General features: G+C 50.6%; 9 protein-coding genes across 9 annotated transcripts; 4 read left to right on the forward strand and 5 right to left on the reverse strand.

Annotated features, from left to right (window-relative positions):
* Window positions 1–341: 341 nt before the first annotated feature.
* N7525_010823 (uncharacterized protein) lies at window positions 342–5,159 on the forward strand (the record flags this gene model as incomplete). The annotated part of the gene is made up of 8 exons (XM_061215235.1): window positions 342–410; window positions 801–1,175; window positions 1,251–1,673; window positions 2,362–2,376; window positions 2,428–2,514; window positions 2,577–2,603; window positions 2,691–3,068; window positions 3,162–5,159. 8 exons carry the CDS (start codon window positions 342–344, stop codon window positions 5,157–5,159), a joined length of 3,372 nt encoding a protein of 1,123 aa, XP_061067747.1.
* A 245-nt stretch (window positions 5,160–5,404) lies between these two features.
* Window positions 5,405–5,782, reverse strand: N7525_010824 (uncharacterized protein; the record flags this gene model as incomplete). The annotated part of the gene is made up of 1 exon (XM_061215236.1): window positions 5,405–5,782. One exon carries the CDS (start codon window positions 5,780–5,782, stop codon window positions 5,405–5,407), a length of 378 nt encoding a protein of 125 aa, XP_061067748.1.
* Window positions 5,783–5,890: 108 nt separating this feature from the next.
* Window positions 5,891–6,274, reverse strand: N7525_010825 (uncharacterized protein; the record flags this gene model as incomplete). The annotated part of the gene is made up of 1 exon (XM_061215237.1): window positions 5,891–6,274. The coding sequence occupies one exon, from the start codon at window positions 6,272–6,274 to the stop codon at window positions 5,891–5,893; it is 384 nt and encodes a 127-aa protein (XP_061067749.1).
* Window positions 6,275–6,457: 183 nt separating this feature from the next.
* On the reverse strand, window positions 6,458–6,877 carry N7525_010826 (uncharacterized protein; the record flags this gene model as incomplete). Its single annotated transcript, XM_061215238.1, has 1 exon — window positions 6,458–6,877. The coding sequence occupies one exon, from the start codon at window positions 6,875–6,877 to the stop codon at window positions 6,458–6,460; it is 420 nt and encodes a 139-aa protein (XP_061067750.1).
* An 873-nt stretch (window positions 6,878–7,750) lies between these two features.
* Window positions 7,751–10,279, reverse strand: N7525_010827 (uncharacterized protein; the record flags this gene model as incomplete). Its single annotated transcript, XM_061215239.1, has 8 exons — window positions 7,751–8,665; window positions 8,717–9,277; window positions 9,327–9,595; window positions 9,647–9,800; window positions 9,857–9,955; window positions 10,005–10,138; window positions 10,187–10,204; window positions 10,252–10,279. The coding sequence occupies 8 exons, from the start codon at window positions 10,277–10,279 to the stop codon at window positions 7,751–7,753; spliced, it is 2,178 nt and encodes a 725-aa protein (XP_061067751.1).
* Window positions 10,280–11,072: 793 nt separating this feature from the next.
* N7525_010828 (uncharacterized protein) lies at window positions 11,073–11,963 on the forward strand (the record flags this gene model as incomplete). Its single annotated transcript, XM_002561192.2, has 1 exon — window positions 11,073–11,963. The coding sequence occupies one exon, from the start codon at window positions 11,073–11,075 to the stop codon at window positions 11,961–11,963; it is 891 nt and encodes a 296-aa protein (XP_002561238.2).
* Window positions 11,964–13,201: 1,238 nt separating this feature from the next.
* Window positions 13,202–15,043, forward strand: N7525_010829 (nitrogen permease regulating protein NPR2; the record flags this gene model as incomplete). The annotated part of the gene is made up of 4 exons (XM_061215240.1): window positions 13,202–13,244; window positions 13,303–13,731; window positions 13,784–13,920; window positions 13,979–15,043. 4 exons carry the CDS (start codon window positions 13,202–13,204, stop codon window positions 15,041–15,043), a joined length of 1,674 nt encoding a protein of 557 aa, XP_061067752.1.
* A 499-nt stretch (window positions 15,044–15,542) lies between these two features.
* On the reverse strand, window positions 15,543–17,676 carry N7525_010830 (histone acetyltransferase NGG1; the record flags this gene model as incomplete). Its single annotated transcript, XM_061215241.1, has 4 exons — window positions 15,543–16,526; window positions 16,577–16,857; window positions 16,914–17,042; window positions 17,157–17,676. The coding sequence occupies 4 exons, from the start codon at window positions 17,674–17,676 to the stop codon at window positions 15,543–15,545; spliced, it is 1,914 nt and encodes a 637-aa protein (XP_061067753.1).
* Window positions 17,677–18,858: 1,182 nt separating this feature from the next.
* Window positions 18,859–22,184, forward strand: N7525_010831 (60S ribosomal eL15 domain-containing protein; the record flags this gene model as incomplete). Its single annotated transcript, XM_002561188.2, is given in 9 exon segments — window positions 18,859–18,960; window positions 19,033–19,573; window positions 19,624–20,105; window positions 20,122–20,158; window positions 20,795–20,931; window positions 21,003–21,089; window positions 21,302–21,458; window positions 21,547–21,773; window positions 21,838–22,184. The coding sequence occupies 9 exon segments, from the start codon at window positions 18,859–18,861 to the stop codon at window positions 21,976–21,978; spliced, it is 1,911 nt and encodes a 636-aa protein (XP_002561234.2). The 3' UTR covers window positions 21,979–22,184.
* Window positions 22,185–22,216: the final 32 nt, after the last annotated feature.

Raw genomic sequence — 22,216 nt, forward strand, 5'->3', positions numbered from 1 at the left:
ATTATTGATGTAGCCCTATAATATTGTATATTATTATTATAATATAAAAGGAATCTCTATAGATTATTCTAAAAATTTGAAATTTAATACCTCTGTATGGATGAGTATATTAGTATAGGGGGGGTGCACTACTAAGGGTGCAGTGCTATGGGTCTCATGACAAGCCAGAGCCTAAGCCTAAAGCAGAGTGAAAATGCCCGGGGCACTTCGGGGTGGCCTTTTGCTATTTAGTGGGTACTCGGCCCTTCCCCCCCCCCGGTCCTCTTCCCCCCCCCCCTTCGCCCCCGAAAAAATAACAAAATTCTCTTTTCCTTCCAACTCTCCTCGGCCTCCAAAAGACAATGACTTCCAATCAAGATGATACGACCGTTCAGGTCAACAAAGAAGAGCTCAGACGGGCTGGCGACTTGGTAATTTTCCATTTCATTATTTTTGACTTTTGACTTTTGCATTTTCTTTGTTTCGGTTCTTTTTTCTATGTTTTCTTGTGTGCATCCCCACTGCGCGCCTGCTACGCGTCGCGTGGGAGCATCTATAAAGCTACCTATTAAGCTGTCGAAGCTTAAAATATACTGTCTCATACTTGGGCAGCATGTTGGCAAGCTTCATCTGCAAAAAAGAAAGAAGAATTCCCACCATTTCCCTCCCCCCAGAGCTGAGGAGCGTCTTGACATCACACCTCTTGCCAACCAACGCGCGGCCTGGCTGCCACTCTTCCTTCACTAACCCTATACCCATACATACATCTAATGAATAAGCGCAATTGCTCCTGAAACCAGACCGCTAACAATGCCTCATAGATCGTCATGCGCCTGATGGAGGTGCAGTCTTACATCGCCGACCTTGGCAAGGCCTACGTCCAGCACGTGAACAACATCACCGAAGGACGTGATGCCACTATTGACCTTCCCGCCGGTCCCTCTGGGTTCATGGGCCACGATGTCCCCTTCCGCGCCGGCAGCCCCGGCGCCAAGTCCGAGGCCGGTGGCCCCAAGAAGCGCAAGCGCGCGCCCGTCGACCCCAATGCGCCCAAGCGTGCCTTGACCCCCTACTTCCTGTATATGCAGCACAACCGCAGCAAGATCGCCGATGACCTAGGCGGTGACGCGCGCCCCAAGGATGTCGCCGACGAGGGCACCCGCCGCTGGCAGAGCATGGAAGATACCCAGAAGGAGGTATGTATCGGCACTATCAGAGCAGTTCTAGCTTGATATCGCTTGTTAGTATGCAATGCTAATGTATCCGCATAGGTCTGGAAGAAGATGTATGCCGCCAACTACGATCAGTACAAGCGCGACATGGCCGCCTACAAGGCCGGCGGCAAGGTCGACGAGGACCACGATCCCGCTGCCAACCAACTGCAGCAGGATTTTGCCGGCGCCGAGCCTGAGGCCGAGGCCGAGCCCGAGGCTGAAGCTGAAGCTGGGCCCGAAGAGTCCGCCGATGAGTCCACCGAGTCATCCGATGAGTCGCAGTCCCCCTCTCCTGTGAAGGAAAAGACTCCCCCGCGCAGCACTACCAAGCGCCGTCGCAGCGAGAACAAGGCCAAGGAGGCGGAGACCCCTGCCAAGTCGCCTGTCAAGCGGGGCCGTAAGGCTGCCGAACCGGTGTCCACCCCGGCTGTCAAGACGCCCGCTGAGAACAAGCGCAGGAGCAAGAAGCGCAAGAGCGAGGTGTAAAAGAGTTGATTGGTGCTTTCTGTTTTCTGATGTTTGATTTGCTTGACTCTTGGGTCAGATGAGATGGTCTAGGTCTGGTGGACTGGATGTGTAACCCCCCGGTTTTACATTTTTGAGCGGCGTTTGGGGAAAACTGTACCTACTTAGCTTGAATTAGTGAAATGGACTGATCATAGGATGTGGTTTCTATATATTTGAGTCAGTATCCATGGCAGGTTAGGGTTACATAACTTAGTTACCTCTTAGATAAGTTACATAGTTTCAAGATGAAGATGGTCCATTTCCCACCAGAGCTATACAACCAGTTATAAATATGGAACTAAATAGAAGCGAACTAAAACCCGGAACAGCCTAAACCTCACTAAACCTCACTAAATCAACGAAACCTCACTAAATCCAAGCGCATTATCAATTTACCAAAGCCTTGACTAATGCCGCCGACCTCCGTCCCCCGGCCCAATCGGCCTCCACGCTCACTTATCATGGGCAACCTTATCAGTGGGAGCAAATGTTTGAAATGTACCGCATCCCCACATTCCTACTTGACCTTTCTTTTGACCTTGAATTGTCTTTTTACTCCTTCACTTACTCTGAGGTATTCAGAAGTTGAAATCTGCCTCCAAAACCCGATTATCCTGCACGCCAAGAACTGCCAGGTTCAGGTTCCACATGAACCATGCAGCTTATTCCGAAGGAGGTAAGTCGCACATACATTCTCCGAGACACAACACTACTAACACCCCTGTAGCTTGACAAGCTTACCATCGCCCACCTAGGCTTCTTGGCACAGCGTCGTTTAGCACGTGGAGTGCGGCTCAACCATGCAGAAGCTGTGGTATGTGTATATTCTGGAGATGTCCATCGGTAGCACACGATCATTAACACATCCCCCAACAGGCCCTGATAGCCTCAGTGCTACACGAGGTACGATAACCCCCAATTCCATATGAAACCAGCACGTACAATGTACCCAATTGATCCAATGCGCAAACTAACACTCAAACCCCGCAGTTAATCCGCGATGGCCACTACTCCGTCGCCGATCTAATGTCCATCGGCAAAACAATGCTCGGCCGCCGCCACGTCCTCCCCTCCGTATTAGCAACCCTCGTCGAACTCCAAGTCGAGGGTACTTTCACCTCCGGTACCTACCTGGTAACCGTGCACCACCCAATCAGTAGCGACGAGGGCGATCTCGAGCGCGCCCTGTATGGCAGTTTCCTGCCCGTCCCCGCGCCCGAGGCATTCCCAGATCCGGACCCGGAGGATTTCAAGCCGGAGAAGATGCCCGGCGCGGTTATTCCTGCTAGACATACGCGCGTGGAATTGAGTTCTGGGAAGAGGCGCATTAAGCTTAAGGTTATGAGTAAAGGAGATCGGCCGATTCAGGTGTGTACATTGTATTCGATATACGAGGCGAAAAGGAAAAAAAAAGGAAAGCAACCCGAAACGAGTGATGCTAATTGTAGCGGTGATTGCTAGGTCGGATCGCATTACCATTTCATCGAGACGAACCCGCAGCTGCACTTTGATCGCATGCAGTCGTATGGTTTCCGACTGGATATCCCCGCAGGCACATCGATTAGATTCGAGCCCGGCGACACGAAGACAGTCACGCTCGTCGAGATCGGTGGACATCGCGTCATTCGCGGTGGAAATTGGTTGGCGAATGGGCCGCTGGATATGAGTCGCGCCGACGAGATCACGACCAAGCTGCAGATAGCTGGGTTTGGGCATGTTCCGGAGCCGCAGGCCGATAGTGTGCTTGTTTCTGGGTTCTCGATGGAGCGCGAGGCATACTCGCGCATGTTCGGTCCTACGACGGGGGATCTTGTGCGGCTTGGGTTGACGGATTTGTGGGTTAAGGTTGAGAAGGACATGACAAATTACGGGGATGAGTGTGCTTTCGGTGGTGGGAAGACGCTGCGCGAGGGGATGGGACAGGCATCTGATCGGTCTCATACCGAGTGTATTGATACTCTTATCACGAATGCGTTGATTATCGATTGGACGGGTATCTACAAGGCTGATATTGGTATCAAGGACGGGCTTATTGCTGGTATTGGCAAGGCTGGAAACCCGGATGTCATGGACGGCGTGCATCCTGATTTGGTGGTGGGCTCGTCTACGGATGTCATTGCCGGAGAGAACAAGATCGTTACCGCTGGTGGTATTGATACGCACATCCACTTGATCTGCCCCCAGCAGGTGGATGAAGCTCTAGCCTCGGGAATCACCACTTTCCTCGGTGGTGGCACTGGCCCGACCACTGGATCAAACGCAACGACATGTACGCCGTCGCCGAACCTCCTGCGTCAGATGATGCAAGCATGCGACAGCCTACCGATAAACCTAGGCATCACGGGCAAGGGCAACGACTGCGGAAAGAAGAGTCTCAGAGAGCAGATCCTAGCAGGCGCAGCAGGTCTCAAGCTTCACGAAGACTGGGGTTCCACCCCAGCAGCAATCGACAACTGTCTCGAAGTCTGCGACGAGTACGACGTGCAGTGCATGATCCACACAGACACACTGAACGAATCCGGCTTCGTCGAGCAGAGCATTGACGCCTTCAAAGGCCGCACAATCCACACCTACCACACCGAAGGCGCAGGCGGCGGTCACGCCCCAGACATCATCTCCGTGGTCGAGCACCCCAACGTCCTCCCCAGCAGCACGAACCCAACCCGCCCCTTCACCCTCAACACCCTCGACGAACACCTCGACATGCTAATGGTCTGCCACCACCTATCAAAGAACATCCCCGAGGACGTCGCCTTCGCGGAAAGCCGCATCCGCGCCGAAACCATCGCCGCCGAAGATGTCCTCCACGACCTCGGCGCCATCAGCATGATGTCCTCGGACTCGCAGGCCATGGGCCGCTGCGGCGAAGTAGTCCTCCGTACGTGGCACACAGCACACAAAAACAAGATGCAGCGCGGCCCGCTCGGCAGCGACGCCGACACCGGCGCGGACAATTTCCGCGTAAAGCGATACATCAGCAAGTACACGATCAACCCGGCTCTCGCGCAGGGAATGGCGCACGTCATTGGGTCCGTGGAGGTGGGCAAGATCGCCGATCTGGTGATGTGGAAACCGGCGACGTTCGGCACGAAGCCTGTGTCTGTTCTGAAGAGCGGAATGATTGTTACTGCCGAGGTTGGAGATCCGAACGCGTCGATCCCGACTGTCGAGCCGATGATTATGCGGCCCATGTATGGTGCGCGCGTGCCGTCTACGTCTATTATGTTTGTTTCGCAGGCTTCTATCGATGCGGGGATTGTGCAGACGTACGGATTGAAGAAGCGGGTAGAGGCTGTGAGGAATTGTCGCTCGGTTGGGAAGAAGGATATGAAGTTTAATGATGTTATGCCCAAGATGAAGGTCGATCCGGAGAGCTATACGGTTGAGGCGGATGGGATGCTTTGTGATGCTGAGCCGGCTTCGGAGTTACCTTTGACGCAGGCATATTACATCTTCTAGATGTTCCTTTGGCTTCTTTCTGTCTTGCATCTTAGCTTTTTTGGTCTTTTAGTTCCTATATACCTTTGCTCTTCTGAGTCGCTTTTGTGTGATATAGGATTTCTATATACGAATTTACTTCTACCTTTGAACCTACTTCAGCTCTACTATTTTCTACAATGGCACACCTGTATAGTCAACGGCAAAACAGTCATCGTTCAAGCAAACTAGTTTTTTTCTTCTCTTTTTTTGGTCCTTTTCTATTCTCAAAACCCTAAAGAAGCTAACATCCCCTCAATAGAATCAACAACAATCCCATCTGTCCTCCGTCCATCAGTGTTAACAAGAATATCCATCCAGTGCAACAAACTAGCAACAAGATCATTGCACATACGCGGTACGTTATAGCTATAAAACGCGTACGGCTTAGCCTGCACGTAAGCATTGCCACGAGCATCAGCAGCCATAGTCATAGAAGCATCCTTAAGCCGATGAACACTATCAACAAGCTCACGTAGATTCTCAGAAACAATCTCACCAGCCTGGGGATTCGCCCTCAGAATCCTCGCCTGCGTCTCCAAACCGAAGATGAAAGCCGCGCGCTCACGTTGGAAGGTCGATACAGGGCCGGGTCGGGGAGGCATAGCGTCGAAGGAAAACGGTACGTCGAATATACGACAGAAATCGAGCAATAAAGCAGTTATGTAGAGAATAATAATCCCGTAAATGATAATCCAATTTCCAGAACCTATCTAAAAGCACAAGTTAGCCGCAATGTGATCAATCAGGTTCGCCACCGCAACAGGGACATCAGTGCAAAGGTTATCGCGCAGACGGTTAGCAAGATGGATACACTGGCCCTTCAGCGCGGCGCAGTGCATAGGAACGACGGTCTCGTAGAAGCCGGTCTGGTGGACCAGGACGTAGGGGTGGTGGCGGCTGTCGACGGCCATCTTCATCGAGAGCGAGGCGACGATGTCGAGGTGCTGGGTGAGCTGGAGGCGCAGGTTCGGGATCACGTAGTCGCGGCTGTCGATGTCGTGTCGCAGGAACCGTGCCTGTTGCTCTAGGAGGAGGATGAGGTCGTCGCGGGCCTTGCGGAAGTCGGAGACGGTGGATGGGTTTATATGTGGCATGGTGGAGTATATGAAATAAAGTGAATGAAGCGAGTGTGGGAAGGTATAGATCTAGATGAAGGAAATGTTAATGTGAATGAATGTGTTGAAACGTACCTGGGTTACTGGGCTGAGATACAGCTATAGCTACAGCTACAGCTGATGCTGGTGCGAGTCCGTGAATCGATGGATGGAAACGAGAATCTAGATGTGTCCCAGGTCAGCCAGTGCATGCTCCAGACGAAGTGCAACGTGGATCTCGGCGTCGACAATAGTCCGGTGGATGTGGTCATGGAGGATATCGGCCAACTGACGGGTGTCACGGCCGATCTCGTCGCATATCTGGGGGATAGTGCGGGTGAAGTAGGTGATGCCCTTGGAGGCAACATAGGCCATGCCGGCGGCATGAATAGCAAGATCCTCGGAAGCCCACTTCACCTTGTCGCACTGAATCTTCAGGGACTGAACGTTGAGAGCAATCTCAATAAGGTAGTTGCCCTGGGGCATCGATCGCAAAGTGCTGATATAGGAGCGGATGTTGTTCACAAGGATACCGCGCTCCTTCCGGTACTTGAGAATAGCTCGAGTACCGCGGAAAAGGTTGCGAGGGATAGACTCAGGCATCGTGGGATGGGAGAGGCTGGTCCTCTGGTGATAGAGTGGGAAAGATGGGTAGATAAATGGATCACTTACCTGGTTAGGTTAGAAGAGTAACTGTGTGGTGAAGCTGTGAAGCTCAAAGCAGAGTAGAGTAAGCTGGTTGTACTGCTGGAATGTGAAGAAGAACTGTGAAGCGGATGATTCCTCGAAATTGTCAAGGCATCGGGGCCTATTTATGCATTTGCATCTCGCTGGTCTGATTAGACTGGAGACAAAGCCTTCATTAAGAAGAAGGGAATGAAAGACGTCCGAGTTATTGTTAGGGATCTTTGTTCCCTTTGTTCTTGATATCTGTAAGCCGCCATGATGTTGAAAGGAGTTAGTATGCAACGCCAAAATAGAGAAGGTAAACTCACCAAGGCTTTGTTATAATTATAGTCTGGCAAGGCCATTGTTTAGCCCTTTGTTCTCTATAAACAGATAGATGGGAGCGGCCATATCGATCGTCAAAGAGATCTGATATCGATGGTTTGCCCATGTACTCGGCAGGTTGTTAGGGTTTCTCGACGATGCAGTCTAGTTTCACCTAGGGCTATTGAAGGTGGACCAAGCTTACTATTTGGCTGGTGTTCAGGAACAGTAATGCGCAGTAAGTAATGTAGTTGAATTGGAGCACGCAAATCTTCTGCATCGCAGTCAAAGAAAATAAAATCCACGATGGATCCAGCTTCCAGGTATCCAGACATAGTTCCATCGGCGAAATACCAGATGACAGATCGATAACAACATTGAAGATAATAGAGAGGGGGTATCATGCACAGTAAAATCGAAGAAAAAGAAAAAGAAAAAGAAAAAGAACAGATCCATGCACCTACCGATATGAAGAAAAGATCAAGCCTATAGCTCAATCTCCTCGCCCTGATTATCCGCCGAAACAAGCGAGACATCCGTCCACGCAGAGAAAGTACCTTCACGCGCAGCTAGGTAAGCAGCAACACGCGCCCGGCGTGAGCGATTCACGGTTTCTCCTCTTCGCGCTAGGTCTGGTAGCCCATTCTCAACAGAATTTTGGTCCGGAGAATCAAACGCGGACTCGGATATGGAGAGAGAAAGTATGTCTGTGTGTTGACTGTCTGTTTGTTGGATTAGGCGGGGAGAGGTAGCACCATCGCCAGTTAGGTCAATGATTCTTGTAGATGTGCTTGGTTCGGGCCCGAGTCGGAGTCCTGTAGCCGAAGGTTCTAAATTTGGCTGGTCGGGTATGAGCGTATCCCCTTCTTCACTTCCCTCGCCACTGGCCGGATCGAACCTGTCTTCTTTTTCTGTTGGCCATGTAGACGGGAGAGGATTGACTTGAAAGAGCCCAGGTTCCGCATGCTCTTGAAGATAGCGGTGTGCTTGACGGATTTCGTTGCGTTTAACTCTGGCAGCCTCTTCGGATTGACTCAAATGATGTAGAGATCCATGCCCCTGAGCATGATGCTGGCTTGCATCGGCAGCACCAAGACTAAACTCTTCAATGCCACTACTGGTTTCTTGGGTTGACTGTGTGGAGAGGTCCATATCGTATCGGGCCCTTTTTCTTGCACGCAAATCTCCCTCGTCGTCAGCGTCATCGGCTACAGTTTGCCGCATGTGATTGTCATGCGAAAAATCGGTTCCCGAACAGAGGTGGCCGAACAAGCGTCTGATGGAGACGTCTTCGCTCCAGGTCGTTGGATCGACGGTGCATGGATGGATGTCCTTAGGCCGGAAGGCAGCTACGAGCTCACATAGCTCGGAGTAAGAAGAGTGTCGTGAATATGGAAAACGCTATAACGTCATTAGAGAATGTCTTCGAAAGAAAACCGCAGTGCCACTTACTATGGTGTTAGGCAGATCTCGCCGAGATGACCCGTTAGAGGCTTCAGATGGACCATGGCTTAGAGCGGTTACTAGGTTCTTTAATGAAATTTCGCCCTCATCCTTCACGCCATATGTGTCAAGAGAGAGTGCTTTCTTTCTCGACCGGAATGCATCAAGAAGTGCACTTCGCACCTGAGAAAGGGCTTCTTTGTCCTGGACGTGTTTGAGACACAACTTCTCCAACTCGGCCAATGCAGATTCATCTGGCAGTTCGAGTTCATGCGTTTGGTACAGATCCCCAATACCACCACCTGCACCGACCTCGGGGATTTCCGCACCACCAGTTGTGCGATTCACAATAGGCACAATGTAGACTGTATTAGTGCCGCGAGTTACTGGGCACGAGACTCCAGGCTCACAACTGTGGATTCGACTTGACTCGTTGTTACTTAGGCAGCCTGTTACAGCTTCGTTTCCCAGGTCAAACCCACAGAGAGCAGGAGCTTCACTAACTCCCCTATTGCCTGAAGTCTGGACCAGAGACCGATAAAGGCCCATCTGGTAACGATCCACATGGATCTACGCTACATTAGCCAGCGTCATACTTGAGCTGCGTGGTGTTCATCACCTTTGTATTTAGCGCAGCCGAAAGCGCTATCCAGACATCCTCGTAGCCGAACGTCCACGCGCGGAAGTAGAAGACCGTATCGTCAGGATAAGCCTGAATTTTCTGCAGCAGCTCAGACAGTCCCTCGGCTTTGGAGGGGAACTCCCGGAATGGATTTGTCTTGCTTGCAAAGGTTGAGTCCAGATACAATTTATCCAGCCGTTTCTGTCCCAGGGTATACGGTATCAAGACAGGGTGACGGACCAAGCTGCTCACCCACCATGTCTCGGCTGAAGATAATCAGCCAGCAGTTCAACCAAGACGAGACATCACCAACTCACCTCGGATATCACCGGTGTAGATGATTGCCTTCCCATCCCCTTCAATTAGAAACATCACAGCCCCGGTGCAATGGTTGGCATCAAACAATGTCACCTTGATACGGCGTCGGGGTGTGAGCTCGATTTCTGTTGGGGTATTCAGTGGAATTGGGCGCTGTGGGGAATGAGCTCTTGGTTAATTCTAGTCAGGGTTTAGAACACGATACTAACCAGAAGCTTTGCAAGATGCTTATAGTGCAATCGGCGGGGCTCCAAGATGCCTTTGTTAAAGTTCATCCGATGGGGATACTTTTCAATCCGCAGGAGCAGCTGCACATGCTCAGTTTGATGAATTTCAGTAGGATGGATATGAACATACCTCTCGAGTGGCCGGCGAGCAGTAGATAAACGGCGTCCGAAAGGACTCGAGGCCCTGTAAATGATCGCTATGCACATGGCTGAGAAAACAAGCTAGTGGCGCCGGCCGCTCGGGGCATTTCCGGAAGTAGTCAACTGCTTTTCTTAGCTGCAAGTTTGGCTGATCTCATAGGTGAAGCTCACTGCGAATGTCCGGAAACTCTGTCGGATGGTTAGCGTGGAAGTGACGTGGAAAGGGTCGGACTTACCTTCCACAATGCCATCGAAGGTCGACATGGCAGTATCTAAAATCTGATGTCAGATTCTGCATGTCCAAGGTTGCCCAGGTGAAGATGTGCTGGATAGACTGGATAGTTATGTTATTTGCACGTGATTGCGAACATAAAACCCGAAAAGGGCAATAGAACAGGTCCAAATCTGTCGAATCATTCTATAATTTAGAGTATTATGATTCGATGAACCATATTGACTTGAATATGCGAAGTTCAAGTCCAAGTAAAGGAATGTGTCTACGTCTTTAACAGCTGGCCGTGCATCGTGGCCATGCCAACGCACAATTGGGACTTTTAGTTATAAAAGTCTTGTAAGGGCAGTTGTCTCCAAACTATTCTATTTCCTTTCCCTTATTTTCTTTCCATTTTCCATTTTCCATTTTCCATCTTCCATCTTTTTCCCCCTGTCGACTTCAATGGAACGCCTGTGAGACCTTGCCCCAAGGGTCAAAGAGCCGAAGCGTCAGCTGGGCACCTGATCGGGACTTTTCCTCTCTTTAATTATCATATCCATTGACCTGGGTTACGAGAAATCCAGGTGAAGGAACATCTCTGTTATAATTTTCGAGTTATCGTATGCGCCCTGTCTCCCTGTCTAGCGTGTTATCCCCCCACTGAAGCCCTCCGCAACCCAAACACATCCAAAACGTCTCAAACGTCCGGGAATTTGACAAAGGGCAAGGGGGGACCCCTCCAGGGCTGGATATCCTGAATCACATTCCAAGGTATCTGGGACGACCTTGCCGCCTTAATTTGCTCTTTTACCTCTTAACTCCTTCCACATCCGATCCTTCACCATGCGTAAACCATCCGTGGGCCAGATCGTGTATAACGCCACGTTTCCACGACCTCGCACAAACGATCCCGGTTCGTTTGGCGCTCACATTACTCGAAACCTCGTTCCAGAAGTACGTGTCGAAACATCCCTTTTCTACGGCTCGCTAGACTGCATTGAAGCGCAATACCCGGGGCTGGACTACTCGTATGGACCGCATCGCATGCGACTGAGTCGATTCCCATGGCATCGAAAGCTGTTCCGCACCTTTGACGAACTCGGTTTGACAGAGGAGGAGATCTCCAACCTCTGTCGGTGGGAAGGGACCAAGTCCGCGCGTCAGCGGTACGAGGCAGAAGAAGGGATTATCGTGCGGGACACCACAGCCCACTCAGTCCGACCGGCATCCCCGCAACCCGCCCCTTCAATCGAGGTCCACTTCAACAACTACGACTTCTGCGGGACAGAAGAGGAAGATGACCAGATCATCGAAACCCAGAGCAATGATACGGTCCGTGCCATCGATTCCCGTGCCTCCAGTTACCGGTCCGCCGAGGGAAAGCATGAGATCGAAGAGGAACTCAGCGATGAGGAAATGGAAAGTTGTGGGATGGCCCTCAACAACCGGATCCTTGCTGCGATGGCTGCGCGCGACCAAGGCACTGATGTGCCGCTCGACGAGGACTGGGAACAATGGCTGAAGGAGGCTGGAGAGCGTGGCACTTTCGGCGAGATGGTGCAAGCCATTCGTGCGAACCAGCCCTTGACTCTTGTCGCCGACAATGTCCGAATCCCGCACGGTCACGGTGCGGCCCGTGTGGTGACGAGGGCCTTGTTCACGGTGCCAGACAGCATTATCGCAAACACTGCTCTTCCATCTACATCTAACCATGCCTCGGGCACGGCTCAATGACTGCATACTATTTACTCGGGAACCTTCGAATAGGGCCCGCTACGATCCGTGTTTTGCATTTTTACGGCGCATCTTACCTCTCTCGCATTATCTGAAGTGGACTGGCTCCTTCTTCTCGGGTCCCCTTTGCTTTTATCTATATCCATTGCTCTACTTACACAACCGGAAGAGTATCTTGCTTACGCATAGATTTCATTGTCTCCTGTCTCATCTTCACTAATACCCTCATGTTCCCGTTCCTTGCCGTGCTTTGTTTGACCGTTGACTCTTTCGTCGCCTGCTTTGCCGAGTATACTTATATTCAACGTGGTAATCGGAGGATGTTCAGCAAACGGCAAAAGCTATTCTAACTTACTCAGAAATATATCTATCAATTATCATTTATACTCATGATCATCCAATAGATGTGCATTGTCGAGCAAGATGTAGACTGGATCTTCCTTGATATTAAACATTATTTTTCTCTTTTTCTTTTCTTTTTTTTTTTTATTAGAAAAACTAGTGGTTGAAATAGAGAAGGTGAAATCAAATAGCATAACCATTCTCGACGCGAATGAACTCCCATACTCTGCCATCGTCTTTGTTAGTGCCAGTCAGTCAAGGTCAAATTCTTGATTGATCCATTGCAAACGCAGCATGTGGGTGCATCACATCTTTCATCTTCTGTAATATTGCATGACATCGTATCTTTCATTGAATGTTAAAACCGAGGAGTGGTTCTTCCCTTTTCCTATTAGATTTGATTCCGGGCACACTTCTGGTTTGTCCCCAAGACTGAGAGGTTAGCTGATCTTATCTTGTAGATATGTGCTGTTTGAAGAAACACCAGAGATACTTGCAGACAAGAGACCTGCAAGAGATGTGTGGAACAAAATACCGTCGTACAAGAGGAAAAAAAAAGAAGGCCCGTGGGATATCCTGAAGCTGTTGATGAATCGAAGTGTTAGTCGGTAGATGCGGGGAGAGATAAATTATATATCACGTGGGCTATGCTTCAGCCAGGTTCAGCCAATAAAACAAACACGATGTACAAAGGCTAACCTAATTAAGTATAGCTCTGGGAAATATTGATTTCGATAAGCTCTCCGCTCCGAGCTCCGCTCCGCAACTGATCTCCATGCCCATGAACATGAACCTCGTTTCAGCTCTGTGTTTGATTGGATTTGGCCGATAGACTGCGCTGCTTCGCTCTCAGATTGGTTATTACACATCCCTACAAGCCCCACAGCATCTCCACGATGATCAAGGCAATCTTCTACAGTAAATTCGACACGATAGAGGGTAAGGACCTTCAATACGATGATAAGCTTTCAATTACCTATCGACTAATGATATGCAGGTCCAAAAGTCGTCCACCAGGTCCCCGACGGAGCCATCGTCCCTTCCCCCAACGCGCCCTCACAACCACCCTTCCTCACCTTCTCGGATATCTCCTTCTTCGTGATCCCCCGTCAGGAGCTCTGTGGAAACCTTTTGCAAGTCTGCACAAACGGATACCGTATCCTGGGCTACCCCATATGCATGAAATCAGTGCGGTACGACCGGAATGAATTCATCTTCAACTTCTGCATAGTCCTCGCCGAGGAGGAGGACTTCAGCACGTACAAGAGCGTGGTGCAGAAGCTAGCAGATTTAATGCATGGTCTGGAAGAGCAGAATGGCTTTTTGTCCCGAGACTTCTCGAAAAGTGGGGAGGGGAAGGTTTATAGTCTCTGTGAGATGTTGATGGAGGATTTGAACAATTATTGCGAGTGCATGATCCCCATTGGTATGTCTATGGACCTGTTCGGCACTATTCCGCTGCTAACCATTCTATCCAGACGAACTAAACACTCTCAACATAAAGCTTTTCCCGATATATCCCTCTCCCCCGCCCGTTAAGGCCTGGCAAGTGCCGCTCTTCACGTTGCGATACCAGGCTTTCATGGATGAGAACTGGGACTTGACCATGCAAAGGGTATGTGAAAGGCGATACCGTCCCCATGGCTAGAAACACACCAGCTGAACCTTGCTAGATCGTACCACACATCAACGGCGTCAACAGCGTGCGCATCATCTCCGTCTTAGCCGACACAGACTTCTCCCTCACCTGCCGCGCCCTCCGACATCTCCTCTACTACGGCTGCCTATTTATCCTCGACATCTTCTCCTTCTCCGCCATCTACGCCCCAACCGCCCAATTCATCCCAACTATAGGCTCCGACGAAGCAATGCAACTAGAATGTGCCCGCTACGTAAACCTACGCTTCGCACCACACCCACCAACCGGCCCTTCCTCCCCTCTCCCCCCAACCCTAATCCCAACCCCAAGCGCCAACGGCAGCACAAACGACAGCACCGGAACAGCCCCGCTCTCAAGCTCCCTCACAGACCCGTCATCAAGCCTCACACGCGAGGAATCCCGCTTCGACGCCGAAGAAATCTGGCCCCTCCTAGGCGCCGACGAAGACCCTTCCACTTCCACCTCCACCTCCCCAACAACACCAAACACGCTCCACAAACCCGCGATCGTCGACGGCGCCGCCCTGGTTGAGCTCTACGCAAGCCTAAAACAAGGCCAGAGCGTCAAGCAATGGTACGCAGCGCACAGCCGCTCCTTAGCCAACATCGACATCCGTCGCTTTATCACCTTCGGCGTGATAAAGGGCTTCTTGTACCGGGTGCACAAATACGCACGCGCGACGAGCCAGCCTGCGCCCCCGCCGCGCGCGTCCTCGTTCACGCCTACGGCGCTGTCGTCGCGCGGTACTACGGGAAATAATACGCCCTATGCGGTCTCGAGTGTGTCGGAGGACGCGCCTATCTCGGCGGCTGCGAGGAGGGAGTCCAGTCGTGAGCGGGCTGGGTCGGTGGTGAGTGGGGGTCGGAGTGGGAATGGGAATGGGACTGGGAGTGGAGGGCCCCCGTCGGCGTTTTGGGAAGAGGAGGAGCACGAGGAGGTTGGGGATGAGGTTCTTGCGAAGTATCTTGATGGTACACATTGTTTTGATCAGATTTGTACGGAGTTGGAGATGAGTGAGAGGGAATTGACGGCTAGACTGAAGAGGTACCCTTGGGAGGTACTGATTATTCACAGATGAGGTTGGTGGAGACTTCCTTTTTCTTTTTTGTCTTTTGGATTGCTAGAATTGATCGATACCCTACATACTTTTTACCATTTTGGCGTTGACGTGACCGGATATATATATTGGGTTATCTAGGTACCTCTGGGGATTTGACAATTGGAGAATTTGTGTTCATTGGAAGCTTACAGCTTGGAGCTTAAGAATAAGAATACACGGACATAGTCACATTAACTATCTAGACACATGTGGTGGAAAAGATCCAGTGTGTATCATCAAGCGGCCTGCAACATAGCCAAGGGTTCAACACTTGATGCGGTGGAACACAGAGAGACAAGCAAAAAAAAAAAAAAAAAAAAAAAAGGTATCCGCTAACGCCACGCCGGTCCATCATGCATTCGTATCGTATCATGCGGGAAATAATCCAAAGGGTTGGGGTAGCTACCAGGTAGCCAAAGGACAGAAGATGGGTTGTCGAGTGGTAGAAACCCGGAAGAAAGCAGAGAGGCGAGAAGACTTATTCCTCGTCCCAGTTTTCAAGCTCGGCTTTTTCGTATTCAGCCATAACTTCTGGGTCGAAGATCGTCTCTCCCTCAGAGGGAATGGTAGTCTTGATGTCGTCAAAGATAGGTAGGAATGCCTCGTTCCAGCGACGACGACGGTCCATGACAATCTTTGCAGCGTCACCGACAGCGGGACGGGAAACGCCCGCAGAACCAGCGACGTGGCTGCCGCCACCTGCGCCGCCAGGCCGGTGCTTGGGCTGAGCGCCCTTCTTGCTTTTGCCCATAGTGCGGGTGCGTTTGAGATAGGCCTGTTGGACCTGAGAGTCGAGGTCGTCTTGGATGGTAGTGAACTCAAGCATGGCCATGTGCTCCTGGGCAATCTTCAGAATGCGAGCCTTGCGCGCATTGTTGGTGACTATCTGCTTCTTGAGCTCGCTTTGGAGTAGGCGGAGTCGCTCAGCAACTTCATCATCGTAGTGAGCGTCGTAGTCTGGGTTATCATCTGCACCGAGGAAACCGATGAATCGTAGTTCAGCTTTGGCGCGTTCATCAAGTTGAGCATGATCCAGTTTTGCGACCGAAGTTTTGAAGTCGTTGGGATCTGCGTCGCGGAAGGTGGTTGCAGCAGGGAGAGGCTTGGTTTCGCTCTTGTTCTCCTTCTCGGCGGTGGATTGATCGATGTCCATTGCGTCTCCACCCAGTCCACTCACACTAGCAGTATCCCCATTTGCGGTTGGGTTGGAATCTTCGGGTAAGGTACGGTGCTCGTAACGGAGGAGAGAGCACAGTCGGCTGAGGAGAGGCCCAACAGAGACTTCGTTAGTCTCGGCTTTATCGTCGGTGAGCTGTTCAATGCTGCCACGTCCTTGATTCAAAGGCAGCTGGTCCTTGTCATCTTGACTCGAGTCGTATGACACTCCATCCTCCTCTGCCCAAATTTGACGATAGCTTTTCTTTCCGCGACGGGGCATGATGAATGGGGTAGTACGATCACCCTGTGACAGGTCAGCTTTTGTTGACATGAGAATGGCTGCAATTGACTTACCCTTTCTTTTAGCCAGGCGATGTCCTCCTCGGTAAGAGGCCGGACGTAAGGTTCAATGTAGGTCTGGAAAGTATTCGCGCTGACTTGGTTTGAGGGTTTGGCGTTGCTGAAGTCCTTGTCAGGAGCCACGCCGGCTGCCATGTGGGCAAGATCTGTCTTGGGGAAGTGGGCAACGCTGTAAATCTCTTTCTTCTCGTCGTCCGTCATGCCTGGGAGAACCTCCCGAATGTTGTAAATGGTCGGGTCGTCAAACTTCAGTGGGTTCTCGCCAAAAACTTGCACTTGAGGAATCGCAGGTTGGGGTTCAGGTTGGTGGGAGTCGGCACTGCTATCAGACCCGGGGGTCCCGGGGGAGGCCCGTCGCCAGCAGTGGTCGTGCCGTTGGGGGACATCATGGATGGGGGTGAAAGCGAGGAGCTTTCATCCGATATCGCATTCTTGGAGATTTTCGATGCAGGAGAAGCCGCTGTTGATGGTTAATGAAAGCTGAATGGTGGGGAAAGTGAAAGAAGATCGAAGTTGTGGAGATGGGTCGGTAAAAACAAAGAGTGGGAAGAAAGCGCCGAGTTGGATCTCTTACCTCCCTCAACCTTAGTCTCAGCTCCATCCTGGCGCGCTATATCATGTGCGCCATGATTTAATGGGCGCTCCTCCTTTCCGCTGCGCTCTTTCCGCTTCTTCAGCTTGCCGCCCTTATGAATATCGTCATCCTCTTCGGTTTCACGTTTCAATTTGGAGCGATCTCGAACTTCACGATCAAGTTCCTGATCTTCCACTTCCTTGCGCTTTTGAGACATCTCGCGCATTCCCGCATTGCAAACCTCGCCCCTCATATCGGCCATGTCACTAAGACCCTTCAGGTGTTCCACCAATGTCTCCAGTGTTTTTGAATCTGGGATGTTCTGCGCGGATACCAGGTCCAACACATCGGAGTACTGCACACTAGCCAAGTCAATGTGCTTGGTGACATCGTTCTCCAAGTAACTTTGGATGGGCAGTGATGCGACAGCGGGAGCACTAGCACTGGATGGGGTGGTATTGCGGCTACGCGACTGGCGCGCATCGCGGCCTTTGCCTTTGCCTTTGTATGCGGACGGCATGGTGTTTCTTCAGACCGATGATCGGACGAAGGAAGAAGAAGAAGAAGAAGAAGAAGAAGAAGAAGAAGAAGAAGAAGAGATAAAATGATCATACGCCAAAGGCAGTATCAACGAAAAGAGAGATTGGTCGACAGAAAGGATCCTAGATGTGGATGGGACTAGACAGACACATGCTGTCGTTGGTCACTGAGGGCGAATGAGAATGAAAGGAGGTTGAAATTTCCCCCCAAGTTGCCTGATCATGAGCTAAAGCAACTACAGAGCAAGAGCACCTTTCATGGATGAATTATGACTCTCAAAAGGTGGTGACGGTCGCTGGCGGTCGGGGATATGCACGTGATGGCGATACGATGTCTATCATCACGTGCACCATCCTCGATTCATTGGTTCCTGAACACTCTTGGCATGAACATCCGTTCATGATTAACATAGGCTTTGAGATGGTTCAATTGTCTGCAACTACTATACAGTTTGTGCCTCACTAATTGAAGGCTCGCACATGGTCTAGCGCCCAAAAATGTGGTTAAGGTTGAAAACCGATAACACATTCCTACAGTTCTTCGGTGAGAACCGAGAACCGCATTGTTGGGACATTCCGAGGGATGAGGCATCAGAGAGTTAATCAGGGGGTGTTTTTATGAATCGAAACCGTTGGAGGATTACTATTTATAACGTTAACTTGCTAAATCCCCATATCAAGTGGAAAAGCTTGAAAAGTTGCCCGTGGATGATCATCTCCATAAGCGGTCTACCGTGAACGGCCATGTTTAGCGAAGTATACAATGTAGACCCCGCGCTCGGCCATTTCTATTTGTTTACTCGTTTACGGAGATTTCTTCGAAATGTGAATCTCAGTGTATTTTAGCCAAGACGTATTTTGCCTCTTGCCTCGTGGTTGGAACCAGGCTTATTCTACATTCTTGTGCCGGTCCCGATTGACTCTCGCATTCTTCCGCTGTAGAGCTCTAATTAGCAATGGGGATGTATGGGATGCTTCAGGGTTAAATGTCGCCTAAATGACTTTGCCTAAAACCATGGTGCTTGCCATTTTCAACCTTGTTGCATATCCAACTTCTTTCCCCCTATGCACACGCCTTCCTCACGGGTCTCGAGCATTTAGACTATAGTGTATCCTTTGCTTGGCATTGATCTTCACTATTCACTTGACCCGGTATCAAGCTAATGTCAGCCGATACCATGGCTTCCCGAAGTGACTCGGTGAATAAAGTGGCTACACTTTGGGCAGGTTCAGGGCAAGCTTCGAATGCCACCTCGTCAGTCGCAGTAAGTGTGCTTTATTCATTCAGATTTAGCCAACAGCCTCCGGGCCTGATTCTAACTTGCATAATTAAATAGGAGAATGTTGCCTATCGGTTTGTTCTCGATCGTAAGGTCCAGACGATATCGAGCAACGGCATGCCGGACGATGGATTGGTGTCAGGCCTCCTGTTTGTACCCACTCTAGAGCCGCATGATCCGTGCTACGACATTACCGCTTCGTCTGTGCCGCCAAATGTGACCCGCTATGAAGATGTCTCTGACTTCGGATACTCCCTCGTTGGCCTTGCTCCATGGGTAACCGCCGAATGCTCGCTATCGTTCCTCTCCGCCGCCCAAAAGGTCGGCACGCATGCTATGATCTTTTTCCAGCCCTCAGACAACGAGACCGACATACCCCCTGACTCGAACGACTCACGCTGGGCAACCAATGATGGAGATAAATGGAGAATGGACAACAATTACCCAGTGTATGCCATTTCAGGCCCAGCTGGAGCCACATTGATCAATGATCTCTCGTGGTATTCAAATAAGACACCCGACAGCAACAGAGACGAATGGACGGAAGATTTCGCGCTACAAACCGAGACTAACCGGCTGTTTGCCAGAATTGAAACTGGTAGGTCACAGAAATGCATCACTATCGAAATCTATGCTCACATATCGTAGGCAAAGAAACTGAAGGGGCGTCCCCGAGCATCTGGAGTTTCGTACTTGCAATTGCAGGAACAGTTCTGATACTCAGTATCATCCTGATGATTATTTATCGACTCGTCCTGCGCAAGAGACGGGTTCAGCTCCAGAGGCGTGTTAATGCAGGCCAAGTCGACATCGAGGCTTTGGCATTAAACCAAATGACGGTTCCTCAAGAGGTGGTGAACAAAATGCCACTTTATACATACTTGGAGATCAACCCTCCAGCAGAACCAACACTTCCACAAGATAATACGTCGGCGAATCCAATCGATCATGATTCTGGCGACAAGGCCAACTCGTTACCACCCAACGAAAACAACCATACTCAAGACGAGGCTGGCATCCAGAAACCCGAAGCAGCAATGATCAAGCCCGGACAGAATGAGTCTCGCAGAAGCAAGTATCGCCTGAGCCATACCCAAACAACTTGTGCTATCTGTCTCGACGATTTTGTTGTTGGGTCATCTACAGTCCGTGAACTGCCTTGTGGACACATATTTGATCCGGAGTGTATTGATCCATTCCTGACCCGGAACTGTTGCCTTTGTCCTTTATGCAAGAAGAGCGTTTTGCCAGCGGGATCGTACTATATCTCTGTGACCAATGAAATGGTCAACCGAGAGCATCATTCGAGGCGCCCTTAAACGAAACAAACGAGACTGCTTTTGCTTGTTTTTAGTTCTTTGATTTTGAGGAGACTATGCTTCACGAGGCACCAGCATGGAGAGAGCGAGGCGATTGATTGCATTTACCGAGCGAGGTGGTTTGACGATCTTGATACTTTTGTATGATATTTTGATAGTATTGAGTATTTCGAAATGTATCCCAAAATCAACCAATTCTGAAAATAATGATCTACTTGGGAAATTACAAGATCAGTCGGTCACTTATACAGTTGAAGAAACATGGGTCGGTTCTTCACTTCTCCCCATTAGCCTACATACAGCACAAGCAGTACAATGAATACCTAAGAGTACAATCCTTGAAGAGAGTCTTTCCATTTCTAACCCTTAATTTTCATTCGATATTGCCCAGAAAATGAACGAAACCATCCATACAGAGTAGTGTATGTTGTATAGCAAATTGGAGTTTGTGGCAGCCTGAGGTATCTAGATAATTGAGGCCTGATGTTCAGGGCATTAAGTATGCTCATCCCGTGATTGGTCGCGGTGGGTCAACTCGCTAATCGCTAGCGTCCCACACACAACCTCTGCCTCCCGACGTTTTCCTCCTCGAACTTTTTGCGACAACGACAACCGACGACCTCGTACAGCCGACAAGGTACGTTCTACCATCCCTCTTTTCATCCAGACTCCGCCGCCAGTGCATTTCTCTGACTCACAACCGTCCAGATGGGTGCCCTCAAGTACGTGGAAGAAATCCAGAAGAAGAAGCAGTCCGATGTGATTCGCTTCCTGCTGCGCGTCCGATGCTGGGAGGTGAGATAAATCCCTTCGCCCCCCGATTGCCTGACATCTCCGCCGAGCACTAGTGTGCGTTGCCTTAGGATATGCCGTTTTTATGTGGTATTGCTAGGCGGCTCGAACAAAAGTCATTCGGCGGAAATGATTGTGGCACGCAAGAAAACCCTTTTGGGCTTCATGTGTCTTGCTATACACTCGTTGAACTTTGCTGAGAGTGCATAATATAGCTCCGCCAGCTGAACGCCATCCACCGTGCCTCGCGCCCCTCGCGCCCCGATAAGGCCCGTCGTCTCGGTTACAAGGCCAAGCAGGGTTACGTTATCTACCGTGCCCGTGTCCGCCGCGGTGGCCGCAAGCGCCCTGCCCCCAAGGGTGCCACTTACGGTACGAAATTCTTCTGTCGAAAGCAGATTTCTTGAAGATCTCTGGGAATCGAAGGAATTTTTTGGCTAATGTGTGATTGTGTGAACAGGCAAGCCCACCAACCACGGTGTCAACCAGCTCAAGTACCAGCGTGCTCTCAAGTCCACCGCTGAGGAGCGTGTTGGCCGTCGCGCTGCTAACTTGCGCGTCCTGAACTCCTACTGGATCAACCAGGACTCCACCTACAAGTACTACGAGGTCATCCTTGTCGACCCCCAGCACAAGGCCATCCGTCGTGATGCCCGCATCAACTGGATCTGCAACTCCGTTCACAAGGTGAGTTTGGCTCGAAATGCGAATGTGATGTCCGGGAGTTGTGCTGATAGGTCTTTCTTTCTAGCACCGCGAGTCTCGTGGCCTTACCGCCACTGGCAAGAAGTCCCGTGGTATGAACAAGGGTCACCGCTACAACAACACCAAGGCTGGTCGCCGCCACACCTGGAAGCGCCAGAACACCCAGAGCTACTGGCGTTACCGTTAAGTGCGATAGTGCACTTTCCCAGTGGTTTCGGTTGGAAAATGTTGGTTACGGCATGTGGTCATTTATTCAGGCACTTCTTTCCCAGACAGTGTTATCCACGCTGGGCTCAACTTTAATGCAGACCAGCCGGCTCTGTTGTTAGCCAAAAAGCCATCTTGTTCTATGTTTCAATTCCCCTATTAACGAAGTATGACTGGTTCAACTCCATGCCACTGGTATTGTAGAATGCGTAGAGTTA

Source organism: Penicillium rubens (genome assembly GCF_028828025.1).
Source record: "Penicillium rubens strain IBT 27055 chromosome Unknown utg000004l_segment0_segment0, whole genome shotgun sequence".
Lineage (NCBI taxonomy): Eukaryota > Fungi > Ascomycota > Eurotiomycetes > Eurotiales > Aspergillaceae > Penicillium > Penicillium rubens.